This window comes from Bubalus kerabau, chromosome 16 (genome assembly GCF_029407905.1).
Source record: "Bubalus kerabau isolate K-KA32 ecotype Philippines breed swamp buffalo chromosome 16, PCC_UOA_SB_1v2, whole genome shotgun sequence".
Taxonomy (NCBI): Eukaryota; Metazoa; Chordata; class Mammalia; order Artiodactyla; family Bovidae; genus Bubalus; species Bubalus kerabau.
Window position 1 is genome coordinate 15839884 of NC_073639.1, and position 16129 is coordinate 15856012.

The 16129-nt window shown below is 41.9% G+C and overlaps 1 protein-coding gene and 1 long non-coding RNA gene across 53 annotated transcripts in view; both read left to right on the forward strand.

Moving 5' to 3' along the window:
• The first annotated feature begins 4193 nt into the window (after nt 1-4193).
• Nucleotides 4194-16129, forward strand: part of SLC10A7 (solute carrier family 10 member 7) — a 312501-nt gene continuing 300565 nt past the window's right edge. For 6 of the 50 annotated variants that reach the window (XM_055550432.1, XM_055550430.1, XM_055550431.1 and 3 more), the window contains exons 1-2: nt 4201-4783; nt 12306-12388. In XM_055550432.1, the coding sequence (XP_055406407.1) occupies nt 4684-4783; nt 12306-12388 (183 nt within the window). In that variant the 5' untranslated portion in view covers nt 4201-4683. Of the gene's footprint in view, nt 4784-12305; nt 12389-16129 lie in introns of all 50 variants that reach the window. The other 44 variants (XM_055550410.1, XM_055550413.1, XM_055550414.1 and 41 more) reach the window with 37 other exon arrangements.
• Nucleotides 5724-11933, forward strand: LOC129630100 (uncharacterized). Of its 3 annotated transcripts, XR_008703534.1 has the most exons (4): nt 5724-7224; nt 7314-7473; nt 8248-8496; nt 10225-11933. It is a non-coding gene; the product is annotated as an uncharacterized LOC129630100 (long non-coding RNA). The 3 variants fall into 3 exon arrangements; XR_008703533.1 differs by lacking the exon at nt 10225-11933 and having other exon boundaries at nt 7311-7473; nt 8248-9128; XR_008703532.1 differs by lacking the exon at nt 10225-11933 and having other exon boundaries at nt 5725-7224; nt 8248-9128.

Sequence of the window (16129 nt, forward strand, 5' to 3'; positions counted from 1 at the left end):
AAAGACAATAGGAGCTAAGAGCCTAAATTTCCCGTGCCCTGAAAATGGAAGTAGTTATACTTCTGCTGCTGCTGCTGCTAAGTCGCTCCAGTTGTGTCCGACTCCGTGCGACCCCATAGATGGCAGCCCACCAGGCTCCGCCGTCCCTGGTTATACTTCAAGTCTGATGTAAAACACGACCTCCTATATTTAAGTTGCAATTTTCATAACTTTAATTTAGTCTGTGAGTTGTTCTAAGGAAAGCCAAAAGCAAAGAAGAAAATAATACTATCTCCATAAAGCATTTTAGCAACGGTCAGAGAAGTGGACTACCAGATATTTATTTGGAAATTAGCTAGATATTTATTTGGAAATTAGCTAGTTAGCTATGATATATTTTCAAACTATGCATGTATTGGTAGTTTTCTGCTGTAATTGGCAAGGCCACTATATATCTTTATCTTTGCTATATTTAGAATACTGTACAGGAAAATAAGACAGCATTTCCTTTCATGGTAACATTTTGGAGCTAAACAATATTCACTAGTGTAAAAGTATTTTCTGATCAAACCAATTGCTCTCGTATATACGTTTGTTGGAAGATTACATGATATGTTGAAGATTATGTTATTATGGATTTGGTTCCATTTAATTTGTAATTACTTCCAATGTTTAAAAGAATACAAATGACTTAACTTCTCAAAAGAAAAATATAATATTACCACACCCTATATACTTTTCACTAATTATTCATCAGTGATAAATTACATAGATTGATTACTGAACTAAGAACTACCAACTACATTGTTACTGTGCATTGCCAGGTACCTTTTTATTACATTTTTATTGTATAGGATACATAAAGCCAGAGTTGAGTGGGGCCATATTTCTGGAAAGAGGGTGAGATTTCTGGATGGTAGCTCAAATGCTAAAGAATTTGCCTGCAATGCTGGAGACCCAGGTTCAATCCCTGGGCCAGGAAGATCCCCTGGAGAAGGGCATGGCAACCCACTCCAGTATTCTTGCCTGGAGAATCCCACGGACAGAGGAGCCTGGTGGGCTACAGTCCATGGGGTCACAAAGAATTGGACATGACTGGGCGACAAACACATACAAACACATACTTGCCTCATAGTCCCTTATTTAAAGGCTTTTTTTTCTGTTCACGCTGTCTCTCTGGGAATCTTATCCAATCGTATGGATTTAAAGACTCCTATGACTCCTACATTTTTGTCTCTCTCTAGCCTTGATCGCCCTCTGTGAACTGCTTAGTCACCTGCCTGATCTCCACCTAAATTTCTTTCCTATTTATTTTTTTATTTTTTTTGGGTGTGCTGTACTGCTTGTGAAATTTTAGTTCCCCTACTAGGGATTCAATCCCAGGTCCTGGCAGAGAAAGTGCCAAGTCCTAACCACTAGACTGCCAGGAGAGTCCCTCCACCTGAATCTCTAACAAGCCCTCTTCAAGCTATCTCAAAATAAATTTTGATTTCCTCACTAAATCTGCTCTTCCCTATCTTTTTCATCTTCGTAAACTGATACCAACATTCACCCAAATAGTGTGTGTGTGTGTGTGTGTGTGTGTGTGTGTGTGTTAGTCGCATGAGATGCAAGAAATGTGGGTTTGATCTCTGGGTGGGGAAGATCCCCTGGAGGAAGGCATGGCAACCTACTTCAGTATTCTTGCCTGGAGAATCCCTTGGACAGAAGAGCCTGGCGGGCTACTGGGCTACTCTGGTGTTGCAAAGAGTCAGACACGACTTAGCGACTAAACAACAAAAACAAAACATTTCCTATAGCTTCCCTCCACACTTAAATAAAATCTAAACTTTATTACCGGGTCTACAAATACTTCCATGATCTGGATGCTGGGGCCCCTGCCTCCTCTGGCTCCCCAGCAGAGTGAATTACAGTCCTTTGGCCTTCCTTCCTTTAACACGCTGTTGTAGGCAGAATAATGGCCCCTGAAGATGACCACATTCTAATCCCCAGATCCTGTGACTATGTTACTGTGATTAAGAATTAAATCAAGATAGGAACATTACCCTGGATTAGCTGGGTGTGCCCATTGGAATCAGAAGGGTCTCTGTAAGTAAAAGAAGGAGGCAGTGGCGGAATGATTGATCATGAGGAAGACCGGATGGACCACTGTGGACTCTGAAGATGAAGGGAACCTAAAGCCAAGGAATGCGGGCAACCCTTAGAAACAGGAAGAGGAAATACATTCTCTAGAAACCCAGAAAGGAATGCAGACCTGTGGACATATTGATTTTAGCCCAGTGAGAACCATTTTGGACTTCTGAACCCCTAAACTATGAGGCACTAAATTCATGTTGTTTTAAGCCACTGAGTTAACCTGTCACAGCAGCAATAGGAGACTAATACACGTGTCGAGATCATTCCCACCTCAGGGCCTTTACAAAGGTTGTTCACCAGTTGCTCCTTCTGCCTAAAGTGCTCATCTCCCAAATACAGGCATTCTGAACATTCACCTGTCATTTGGGTCTGTTTAAACTGCACCCATTCATAAAGGCCTCCCCCAACCACTCAAAGTAGCTTCCTTGTTACTCTCTCTCACTGGTTGGACCTGTTATATTATCATCATGGCACTTATATTACTTATCTATGTCATTGGAACACACAAGGAAAGCTGAAACCTTGTCTCTTACTTTTCCTTGTAACAACCTGTATCTAGAATAATGCCTAGCACAAAGTAGAAGCTCAAAAAACTTTTTTTTTTAATAAATGAATGAGTATTTTTTCCATGCAAAGCAATGGACATACACTATACCACTGAATCTTTTTAACAGCCTGATGGGACAGGTTTCTATTACCATTTTATTAGACATAAAGTCCATGAGAACAACGTAAGGTGAACTCCTATTGGTATGTTAGTTGCTCAGTGGTGTCCAACTCTTTGCAACCCCCTAGACTGTAGCCTGCCAGGCATGGAATTCTCTGCAAGAATACTTGAGTGGGTTGCCTTTTCCTTCTCCAGGGGATGACAAATGTCTTTATAGGAGACATACAGAACAGCAGCCACCAATGTGAAAATAGATGCAGAGACTGGAGTGCTGTGGCCATAAGCCAAGGAAGCCAAGTAATGCCAACAACCAATAGTGGCTATAAGAGACACGGAAGGATTTTCTCCTCACAAGCTCCAAAGGAAGTGTGGCCTTGGCAACACCCTGATTTTGGACTTCTGGCTTCCATTCTGAGGTATATGTTACAGTATCCATAGGAACCTGATGCAGAATTCACAGTGCTTTGTGTTCTTTCCCTTTAGGTAACCACTACAACTAAAAATCATTTCCAGTGATCAGAGTTCTTAGTAAGTGAGAACACAGCATTTTCCTGATTTATTTATTGGGGTGCACACGAGAAGGAGTTGACGTTCCTGCAGGGTCTATGGGCAGGAAGTCCATTCATGAAACTATCAATGTCACTGTTTATCAGAAAACACTTAAAGGGAGAAATGGGGAGGGAATGAATCTTGCACGTGGGGCAATGGAAGGCAGGACCCGCCCTCCTCCGCCCCAACTCGGTCGCTCACCACTTTCTCCTTGCCGAACCTGACCGTCTTCCCACAGTTGCCCTGATGATGGTTGGGCACGGTCTGGGGTCTAGCAAAAGCATACACTCTTCAGAGAAGCCCGCTCAGACGCCCACTCTAACCCTCGTCAGCTTGGTTGAGACGCAGGGAGAGAGCTCGAGATCCGGTCTCCGGTAGCGGGGCTGAACCTCCAAAGTCCCCACTCCCGGGCCGGTAGTGGCGAAGGGGGTTGGGGCTGAGGGCCGTTCCGGGGGCGACCGACCTGGGGCTCTGGCAAGCCCTCCCGGACGCGTCGGCCCTCTGTCTGTGGGCATCTGCTCGGTGCCCAATCCTCAACCCATTTCTCGAGGCTAAAGCTTCCCCTCTGCGGGGACGCAGCTTTCCCCGTGCGCCTGACGAGCTCGGCTAACTCCTGAAGCGCCGAGAGCTCGGAGACAGAGCGCGGCCTCCCCTTCCCCCAGCGTACACGTCAACGCCGGCGTCGAGGAAGCGTCGTAATGTCTCGAAGAGGCTCGCCACCCATAACCCTGCAGCCCGCCGCTCCAGCTGCCGAAGGAGAAATCCCTGACCCAAGAGCACCCTGACCCTTCCCGCAGGCTCAAGGCGAATCAAAAGAGAATCTTTCCGCAGATGTACTCCGAGAGGGCGGGTTGCTGTGCCTACAGGGCGGGTTTGTTGGAACCCTTGATAGAACAAGTAGGCTGTGGCTCCTCACGTCACTCCCCGTCCCTGTCATTTTTAAGGCTCCTCAGGTCTCGATTGCGGCGAGTGTGTCAGCCCTACCCTGTAGCCAGCTTTCCTTTCCTAATCGCCAGCGCCGGCCGTTTCGCTCAAACGTTCGCTTTTGAGCGTTTGCGCTTGGGAGGCGCGGCTAGAGCCGCTGTTTCGTGTGCGCTTCTATTAGGGGCCGTACGGTAGAGATGGCGGCGCTCAGTGAGACTTTCCTGTCACTGGATACTACTACTCCCAGCCCTCCTCAAAGCCGCCGGAGCAACCCCCTGGTCTTTAATTTACAAGTAGCAATTTGACTTGCTCTGCTGCATGTCAGGTGGGAGCTTGGAAAGTGTGGAGAAGCCCCGGGGATTAAGCGATCGCAGCTTAAAAAGAAAAAAAGCCAAGCAAATAAACAAAACCCACCCACCCTAACAAACATGAGGCTGCTGGAGAGAATGAGGAAAGAATGGTTCATGATTGGAATAGTACTGGCGATCGCGGGAGCAAAGCTGGAGCCGTCCATAGGGGTGAATGGGGGTAAGTGCTCCGCCTCTGCATGCTCCGCCGCGGTTCCCACTTCAGAACTAATTTTCGAGTCTTGGACAGGAGGGGGAGACAGGAATTGGGGAGTGTCTGCCTCTCTTAGGGGCACTGACCAGCCCTTGGTGTCTTTTGGCCTTTTAGCTGATTTTTCAATTTGTCAGCCCCAGAGAGGATTTATAATTAGGAAGGAGCAAAGGGAATTTGAACGCAGGTTGCCTTTGCCGCGGACTAAGGATTCTCATTCTCTCAATGAGAATCCTTAGTGTCAAGCAGTGAGGTTACCGAGAATGAAACTTATCCCTCCTGCCTTCAAAGTAGCATCCTATCCCAAGGGACGCTAGGTTGCCTGGAGTTCCTTATCTATCTCGGAGTGAACACCATTACCTAGTCCGTTTCCGACACTCCCCTCCCCCACGTTAAAAAAGGAAAGGCGGGCGGGCGGCGGGGGGAGAAAAAGGGATACTCTTTCCTCTTCCAACTCAGATTTGGTGGCCCACATGTTGGAGAGTGGTGTTTTCCTGCCGATCTTCCTCTCCACAAACTCCCAAGCCTACTGACACGTTGCACTCACTGCTTCCGTGTACGGCCGGCACAGTTGCTACACTGAGCAGTTTCACAGATTCGGGCTGTGTTAGACCCTGTGTGCTGTGTATTTTGGCAAGGAAATGTAGGCGGGCTTAAAAATCACACCCAGATCTCTGAATAGTGGAATCCTTGTCCTGTGTGTATGGGCATTGGTGGAAATGACTGGAAATAGCATTAGCCTTTCCTGTCCCACCACCCTTCCTCCTACCCTTAGACAAGCATGTCCCACTTTTCATAAATGTTCATTGAATTTCTGTAGTTCATTGTCTGCTTGACTTCGTTTGGCAGTTTTCATGCTTATTGACAGCATGCTTATTTCATGCTTATTTACACACCAGCCACACAGGGACAGATAAGGACGGAAGTGAGCACACAATGTTCATGACAGATGAACACTCAGGAGGCTATTTGAAGTTATTTGTACCTTTTTGTTCAAACATGATGAAAGTGAATGAAATGCTCTCTCAGGAGAACAGCGGTTCCTTCTACCCTCTGCCCTCAATACCTCCATTTAGAGGTAGCTCCAGAAAACATTTTAAAAGAATTTTTTGAACAAAGACAGTAGAGATTAAAACTTTTTCTTTTATGTTCTTTCCTTCTCTGTTCAACTTAGTCCACAATGTGGAGGCTGTATAGCTGTGAGAGTAAAGCTGTTGGGCTGGTTATCCTGCTGAAGATACCAGTTTCTCCTTTGACATAGTTTCTCTGTGAGATTTCGGGAAATTTGTGAGGGCTAGTATTCAGGTTCTGTCCAATCAGTTCCCTTGTCCCTGAAGCTTGCTGGTTATTAAGAGTGTTAGAGAGTATCTTTGAGGTGATCTCGGGTATACGTTTCACTAGCTTCACTTGCAGACTTTGTAGCTTACAGTGTTAGGTCTCTGATTTGCTGAGTGTTAAGGTGAAGTTACAGGTAATGTGTGATCCTCCACGTTGAGATCTGCAGAGACTAGGTTTGGTCAAATTCCTTTTTCTCTTACATTCTTGGGCTGCTCAGTGGGAAGGAGGGTTGTGGACTGCTGAATCATTTCCCCGTCCCCCCAGTGACAGGTGTGAGATGCATTCTTGTTCCCTCAGATTCTACTTAGTGAAGTTTTGAGGGTTATTGCATGTTAGAAATATTGTTTCCCATTTTCACTAGTCCCTATGCCATTAATCTAGAGTTTGTTTAATTATAAAAGAGGAGACTATTAAGAGCTGAGAGGGAACTTTAAATCCTTTTAAGCCAAGATGTTTCTTTTACAGCTGAAAGTATTGAGACCTGAGGTCAGGTGACTCACCCTAGGTCAAGTTAGCTAGCTCAGGGAAGAGGAAGGACTGGGAACCCAGACTTCCGTTATATCATACCAGTTGCAACATCCATACATTCTTGGCAATAAATCCATTCTTGGCAATAAATCATTAAAAATGAATAACCATTATAAAGAAAGGCTCTCTGTAATAAAGACGTTTTCCATACCCTGATTTTTATAGCCCAAAAGAAGCTGAGCAGATTCAGCTAATATTAGACAACTGTGTACTCATGTGATTTTTTTTTTTTTTTTGAGAGAGATATCCAAGTGTAAAAGTTACTGTTTCTAAAAAAAAAAGTTAAATGTTTGGGATTTGTTATACAGGCCCTCAGGATAAGTTCTTGATACTTCAATTGACCTTCCCACCTGTAAATCTTCTTCAGTAAAAACAAACTTCCGAATAGTACCAAATAACAGTTTGACTCCATTAGTTAAAATAACAAAAATCTGGGACCCAGGAGAGGAATGGTGGCTGAAAGTGTTCTGGCCTCTTGTGCTCTACAGAATGATCTAAAGCATCTCTTTTTGCTTGTTCCTCGTAGTCAGAAGTTTCATTTTTGGGTCTGTACACTGGAATTCATATACATTTTTAATGCACTCACATTGACTGAGAAATTTTCAGTTGAACAGTTTTCTGTTCTCTTCAGCAGGAAGTTGTGATTGTTTTCAACTTGTTAAGAGGTTCTCCTCATCGTTACCTGGATCAATACCTTAATGACCTCACTCTGTTTTGAAGTGTAGGACTTCTACACTTAAAGTATCACATCTTTGCTGTGACCTCCCTTTAAAAGCAATGTATATAACCAATGGGTGAGTTGTGTATGGCTGGAAATTTACAGAGGTGGGAACGCTAACGTGAGAGAAGCTGAATGACTTTCCATATGGGAAAACGTGGAACAGATACTAGCATAGATCATTTAATTCTTACTTTTCTGTTATTTTTACTCAGTTACATGTCATGTTTAAATGTATTAAAAAGTTAAAAGTGAAGAGCCAGGAGAGATGTGAATGTGCAGATTTTCAGGTGTAGATACCCTGTTGCATTTCAACCCAGGGACACCCTGAGCTCTACCCATCTTGGAGTTTACCCGAGTTCAACACTGTGCTATTCATTCTAGGAAAGAAAGGCTTACTTCTTTGGAAGTATAGAGTAAGCTTCTTATTTCTACTTGCATCTATAAATGAAATTATTGCTATTAATAAGACATACCTTCTAAAAAGGAAATTGCTTCATTTTTCCTTTAAGAAAACAGAAACATGCTCCTGCATAAACTTAAGAACATTAGCATGAACACCTTAGATGAAGTTTAGGAATGAAATTTACTTGATGATAGTATGTTTTATGAAATAATAGTTCGTTGCATTCTTAAGCATTCCAAATAATTTTCTATCTCCCCACCCCCATTCTCATATTTAAAAAATATGAGTTTGAAGTCCCAAAGTTGCTCTGCTTTTTATGGTTAGTTTTTCTTTTGATGTTGCCATCCCATCCCATTTTCACTGATAAACCTCTTTTTTTTTTTTTTTTTTTTGCTTTCGTTTAAGGAAAAGTTCTAATTTACATTTCTCCTTTGCTCTTTATAGCCATCTCAAGATCTGAACCTGGTTATGTTCATGACTTGGAAGATATAATCATGACCTTGGAGAGAGGCCAAATATCGTTCCACAGCATAGTTTCAACTCTCACCTCTGTGCAAATATTTACCAGCTTTTAATTTCAGCCCTGCCAGCTTCTAGTTCCTCATTCACACAGTGGACGATCCATTAGCAGCTGTCTCAAAGGGGCTTTAGGTTTCTCCAAATTAGAATTGATTCCTCCTTCCCCTTTAAATGGTACGTTGTCAGTGGACCTGGAATAGCCTCACCAGGTTCTTTCATGGATTAGAGTTATTTAGATCTGCATCTAATAAAAAAACCAGTACACATTGTTTTTAGGATTTAAAACATTCAAAGTGAAGGATCATTCCACTGAATTGAGCCCATTAGTTAATAGTTATGATGTTTATCTATATATGTGTGTGTGTCTGGAGTGTGGGAAGAGTTAGTTTCTTAAAAGATTCAGTTGTTGGCTAACTAAAGTAAGCTTTAGCTGCCCAAAAGAAACGTGCAGTCCAAGTCATTTCATGTGCTTGCTATGGAGATGCATCTTTGGATACGTTGCCTAGCTATCGCTTGCAAATATATGGTTAACTCTGTGTGTGTGTGTTAGTTACTCAGTCGTGTGACTCTTTACGACTCTGTGGACTGTAGCCCGCCAGGCTCCTCTGTCTATGGAATTCTCCAGGCAAGAATACTGGAGTGGGTTGCCATTCCCTTCTCCAGGGATCTTCCTGACCTAGGGATCAAACCTGGAACTCCCACATTGCAGGCAGATTCTTTACCGTCTGAGCTACCAGAGAAGCCCATACTGCTAACTCTAACCCATCATATACAGAAAATCAGGGTCACCACTGAGGACAGAAGCACAGTTGAGAAGAATAGATCTCAAAAAAAGGAAGGAAAAGAAAAATGATATGAGTTTTTAAAAAAGCAAACAAACAGGATATTAAAAATTCCTGGAAGGTATTTACTTCCAAAATGAACCCGATTCCTTGACTTTCAAATCTGCTCCTGAATCACCTTTCCTCAGCTTTGATGAAATATTATTCCAAAGTGTGAGTGGCTGAGACAGATTCACTCACAAGTATGGTGAAAAAAAAATGTACTTCTTTTTTGAACCTCTTTCACTGCACTGAAGTGTAATACCTCTTTATATGCCTTCCCCCTTTGCTCCTTTTTTCTCAGATCATAGCAAAATGATTTGTGTGAATGCCAGGTATCTAAAATAATGTATCACAGTGTTGAAGGAGATCTTTGTTTCTTTTTTTCACTGATGTACCGCTGCTGCTGCTAAGTCACTTCAGTCGTGTCCGACTCTGTGCGACCCCATAGATGGCAGCCCACCAGGCTCCCCTGTCCCTGGGATTCTCCAGGCAAGAACACTGGAGTGGGTTGCCATTTCCTTCTCCAATGCATGAAAGTGAAACGTGAAAGTGAAGTCGCTCAGTCGTGTCCGACTCTTAGCGACCCCATGGACTGCAGCCTACCAGGCTCCTCCATCCATGGGATTTTCCAGCCAAGAGTACTGGAGTTGGGGTGCCATTGCCTTCTCCGAAAATGTAGCATTGTAGTAGCTCAAAAAAGGTTTGTGGACTGAACTTCCTTGGTGGTCCAGTGGCTAAGACTCCGAGCTCCCAGTGCAGGGAGCCTGGATTCCATTTCTGATCAGGGAACTAAGACCCACGTGTTGCAACTAAGACCTGGGGCAGCCAAACAAATAAATAAATATTTTTGTAAAATGTTGTTGACTGACTGAGTGGTGATTCTTCCTGAGCTTGGGCTTTTTCATTGAGCAGTACCTATAGGAATGGTGGAGGGTGGCAGGCAGTGGAGGAAGCACGATTTTGGTCCTGTTGTTCGGCTCTGCAGGAGTGTATTCATTCCCTAGCGCTGCCACGACCAATTTCTTCAGACTGGGTGGCTTAAAACAACAGAAATGTTTTTTGTTTTTTTTTTTTCCAGAATTCAGACATCAAAATGTCATCATGGCTGTCCTCCCACCGAATGCTCTAGGGAGGAGCTCTTCCTTGCTTCTCCTGGCTTGCAGTGGTTACCAGATGTCCTTGGTTCCTTGCTTCAGTCTTCACAAGGCCATCTTCCCTCTGTTTGTGACCATATCCAGAGTTGCCTCCACTTATCAGAATACCAGTCACTGGATTACAGCTCCCCCCAATCCAATTAGACCACTTATTAATAACCTGATTACATCTGCAAAGACCCAATTTCCAAATTAGCTTCATAGGTTCTAGTAGACATGCATTTTGGAGGGATACTATTCAACCTCCTGCAAGAGGGCTGTATAAAATGTCAAATATGAGGTGATCTCAGATTTTAAAATGTTGGTCCGTGCTAGGGTTTCTCAACCCTGGCACAATTGTTGTTTAAAAAAAATTTTGCTAATATATATTTGGATTTATTTAATTAGTTTTCAATATAAGAAATAATGAAGTACAGATACATTTGAACTCCCCTTTCTTTTTTTATTGGAGTATACTTGCTTTGGAATGTTGTGTTAGTTTCTACAGTTATTGACATTTTTGGATATGATAATTCTGATACATTTGATTTTAGATATGATAATTCATATCATTGGATATGATCATTCTGAAAAATATTCTCCAGGATGTTTAGGAGAATTCCTGGTCTCTACTAGATGTCAGTAATACACCCTACCCCCTGAGTTATAACAACCCCAAAAAATGTTTCAGAACATTGCCAAATGTCCATGGGTGACAAAATTTCCACAGCTGGAGAACCACTGTTACATGGGTATAAAATGGCACTTTCTCAGAATTGCAGCATTGTCCTTTGGTTAGTGAATTAGGTCTTCAAGTCAATTGTGTCTCGTTGTTTGTTGTGTAGTCGCTATGTCATGACCAGCTCTTTTGCAACCCCGTGGACTGTAGCCTGCTGGGCTCCTCTATCCATGGGATTTCCAGGTAGGAATACTGGAGTCGGTTGCCATTTCCTTCTCCAGGGTATCTTCTTGACCTAAGGATCGAACTTGTGTCTCCTGCTTTGGCAGCTGGATTCTTTACCACTGAGCCACCAGGGAAGCCCCCTATTGTGTATAAGCTACATCAATCAATCAATAAATATTAGAGTCGTCCCTGTTATACCCATAGTATTAACACCTCTAGGGTGGTGCCAGCTTGCCTCTAGAGATTTTCCAGAGGTGAAAGATCAGCCCTATCTGGTTCACCACAGTATTCCTGGGGCCTGGCAAAATTTAATCTTAGAATCTTAAAAATATATTGTTAAGTACTCTGCTACTCTGGCTTCCCAGGTGGCTCAGACGGTAAAGAATCCGCCTGCAATGCAGGAGACCTGGGTTCGATCCCTGGGTTGGGAAGATCCCCTGGAGGAGGGCATGGCAACTCACTCCAGTATTCTTGCCTGGAGAATCCCATAGACAGAGGAGCCTGGCGGGGCTAGAGTCCATGGGGTCACAAAGAGTCGGACATAACTGAGCAACTAAGCGCACACACACACACTCTGCTACTCTATATGCATTATCTCATTCATATAGTAAGTGCTCAATAAATACTTGTGCTCTGAGTGCACTTGGGCAGAACTGAACGTGCATGAATATAAGCTTTGATCTCTGATATCCTAGGAAAAATAAGATAATATTTGCTAAAAAGAAGGGGACTTCTTCCACTGATTTTCTTCTTTTGGTGGTGCTGGTGGGGGAGAATTTTGATTGTTATATAAGCACAGATACTGTGGCAGATAAAATCAGAATTAATGTAGAAGAATGCTGCCTGTCTGCTCTCCTGTGCGAGAGCAGTGTTTATTTTCATTCTTCTGGTCTGAGGATTCTGTGCTGAACTGGACGGCCGTGGTCCTTGCCCTCCGGAAAATCCTGTCCGGAGTTAGGCTGCCTCACAGTGAACACTCAACTCTGTCAGCTCATTAGTACAGTAGAGGCAACACCAGGATTTAAAGTCCTGTTTGTTCTCCTCCAATGGATCCTTCTTTCGTGTCAAGTAAATGCCTGTCGGAAATGCTTATCTAACAGTGACTCATTTCTCTCTCCTTAGGACCACTGAAGCCAGAAATAACTGTCTCCTACATTGCTGTTGCCACAATATTCTTTAACAGCGGACTATCATTAAATACAGAGGTACTGTTACCTATGGGGGCACATGAAAAGCAGGGAGAAAAATTTAATTTGCGCTTACTGCTTTGAAATTTCAGTTTCCTTTTGTAAAGCCATGTGTATTTACAGTCTGAAGGCTTCCCTATCACAGAGAGTGACTTGGACCTCTGCAAAGGACTTGCGTTTTGTACCTAGTAACTGCGTATCATAGATACTATACTATAGTTGGACAGCGGCATGGAGACCAAAGGAAGGTGTGGTTAGAGTGGTTATGATTTTAATACAGTGAACTGAAACATCTACTTCCGGTCTTTCTCAGATGGTGTTGGTCACTGCCTGTCTGTAGTGGCCCCTGCTGGGGCACTCTGGAGTCATTGATGTTTAGTTAGGTTTCCATAACTTGTGGATCTTCTTTAGCTTCTAGGACTTGTGTTGCTCAAGTGTTGCTTCTTATAGTTTTTAACTAATTTTTGTGTGTTTTTTTTTAAGTATAGTCTTTGTTGGCATATCTATTACCTATTAATATGGCATATCTATTACATATTAATATATAAACATATTAATGAATGTTTTAACTGAAATGCAGGAATTTTTCACATTAAACCACCATCTATCATGAACACACACAGGTAATTTTATTTACTGATCTAGCTATCCCTGAATATGAGATTCTTTTAGAATTAAACAAATCAAGATATTATAACATCCAAGAGAGGAATGAGTAGAATTTATGATTCTCCTTTGAATTGTAATAAAAGAAGAAAAGAAGAAAATACCCATTTACCTTTCAAGAAATTATGTTGAGCTTGTAAAGTTGTCATTCTAAGATATGCTTATTCGTATGTAATATGTAGGTAGGGACTCTTACTATGTCAGGATTTGGGGCATTTTTGGAAATAGGTTTAAAATTCTGTTTCCACATTACATCTTGCTTGTATTTATTTTAATTTTCTTTTAAGTGTGCTTTGAATAAAAACTGTATTTAGTTACCTTCACTTTTGACCATCCTAGTAGCAACTTGGAAAAAGCATGCTCTGACTACATTTATGTATTCTGTAGTTGTCAAGTTGGTATAAATCTTATCATTGGGGCATTTTTGATATAGGAGGGACCCCTGTGTAATGTCTGAGAAACTTTGTCTCAAGAATTCGAAATATTGTCACTAATTACTTGCTCTTTTGAAACTGACTTAGAATGAGATTTCCTAAATAGGTTACATTCTGGTTTTTGTAAATTATGTTGACATGAGAGGACTATGGTTGGTGCTTGGAGGGGCGGGCACAGGCTTTCTCTGTCAACACCTGAGTTCTACATTTGGTTCTCAAATGTGGGATCCAGTGATACAGAAAGATACTTGCCACTCCTGTGGTACTGGATGGATCTTCCCTGGAGGTCTTCCTGCTGGCCTTGGCTGATTCTCTTTGTGGAACAGGTGCCTCACCCAAGCCCTGTGCTTGAGACATTGCTCTAACTACATCCCCTGCTGGCTGCTTAATGTCTGCAGCTGTTCTCTGTTGTGAAGTAGCCAAGTCGATTCCAACTCTTTGTAACCCTGTGGACTGCATCCCTCCAGGCTCCTCTGTCTGTGGGATTTCCCAGGCAAGAATACTGGGGTGGGTTGCCATTTCCGTCTCCAACAGTTTTTCTTTATGCCTTGGGAAATCTGGCAAGATTTGATTCTCTCACTCCTTTAGTTTCTTGCTTAACGCTATACTGTCAAGCAGCCAACTCTGTGGGATGCAGGAGTTGAAGAAGGAAGAATGTCATACTTACCAGTATTTTCTAAGGACCAAATTCTTCTGTAAGCACCTAGGAAACCTTCATCCAGCCAATTTGGCTCTGATGATGAAATGCCTGGATCCTGTGTTTTATCATGGTATCTAAGCAGCCATCAAAGCCACTTCCTCCATTAAGGGCCCTTTTCAAACTAATACAATATTAAGTCATTTTCGAGATCCATTTAACTTAAGATGCCCTAGATTGCATCATTATGTAGTGTTAAACCATCACTAGGCCTTGCTAATTTCCCAAGCAAGTGAACAGTTGTAAGTTAGGAGGTAGCAATCTGATCTTCATGTTACTTGTGTTTTAGTTAATAATCAAATTAATATCAGCTGGGGCTACTATTTTTTTATCCTACTAGGTCCTGGAATAGTGCATTTTTGCACATAGGAGACAGCAAGTTATTATTAACTTGAGTCTATTTGCGAGCATTTACATTGGTCCCACTCAAGTTTGATTTATATTGAACATTTCATGTAGTATTACTTATATGTTGAGATAATGATGTGTATTCTAAAATTTGTTTTGTTCATTTATTACAATTATAAAAGATTGTGTATTAATACTTCATGCTAAAAAGATTTAATGCTAAATCTTGTTTTATGACTCTTGGTTTCTAGTTTGTGAAATACCTGTTGAAATGGTTTCTGAACTTTCTTTTGTAGTGTTATGAAATATGGTCACATTTGACATATATTTTATATTTAGTTAGCTTTAGACCTGCAGTTTCAGAAGATTAGTCACTGAAGAGATTGTAACGGGACCAATCTCACTTAAACAGGTACCTAGACGTGCTTATGACCACAGGTCCTGCAGCCTTGTAAACTTGTGCTTGGCCTGGGAGAGGAGCAAAGATGAACAGGAAGCTCAAAGCCTGAGAAGGGTCCCCAGTAGGCTAAAATGTTTAGTTTTCCTTATTTTCCTAAACAGATCGTTTTTTCAAAAATCCTATTAGCTTAGAAGTAACTATAGCAAATTCTAAACTTGAGGCTACTGCTGCTTGTATCCAGCCCAGAGCTATGAGGCTGCTTCTCAAAGCAAATCCAGTAAAGGTCAAATAAGGGTTAGCAGGGAAATTGGTATGTAATGAAAATATTTCTAAATCCCAGTCTGAGCCTCTGATTTTAAGCAATTCTTGATGCTGTCAGTGAGGCCCTGGTATGTGGAGTATCTCTTTAAGTTTATTTTAATGGAATTCGACCTGTATTACATGTGAGTAAACAAAATGTCATGCAAAATCAACTTTTCAATTATTCATGATGGTGTTTATTTAAGTATGTGGCCCTAAATTCTACACGGATATGTTTGGAGTAATACTCTTTTGAATTTTATAGTGTTTACTTGCTTTTTCTTTTCCACTGCTACCTTATTTTAGCTTTAAGATTGTATGAAGAAGATACAAAAAATATAGAACATTGGGTTTTTGTGACAGTCTTGAAATCTTTCTTGGAAACATTTCATGTCTGTTAACTCCATGTTGTTAAGAAGACCTTGATGACCCAACATAGCAGCCCCTTGTGATTCATTTTGCTGGGTTCTTTACTGTCCCATTAGTCTGATACAGTGTCACTTGTTTCTAATCGTCATTTATCAGGTCAGCTTGTATTTTTTTAACTACATTTTTTATAACTTTTTTCATGATTCCAAAAGTAGTATTTCCCCATGTAGAAAGATTAGAAAGAATAAAAATAACTGCTCTTAACATTGTGTGAATTTTAGTCCTTTTTTCCTAGACATATTACATATTTTTTATATCAGTTCATTTCAGCTGCTCAGTCATGTCTGACTCTTTGCGACCTCATATACTGCAGCACGCCAGCCTTCCCTGTTCATCACCAACTCCTGGAGTTTGCTCAAACCCATGTCCATTGAGTTGGTGATGCCATCCAACCATCTCATCCTCTGTTGTCCCCTTCTCCTCCCTCCTTCAATCTTTCCCAGCATCAGGGTCTTTTCAAATGAGTCAGTTCTTCACATCAGGTG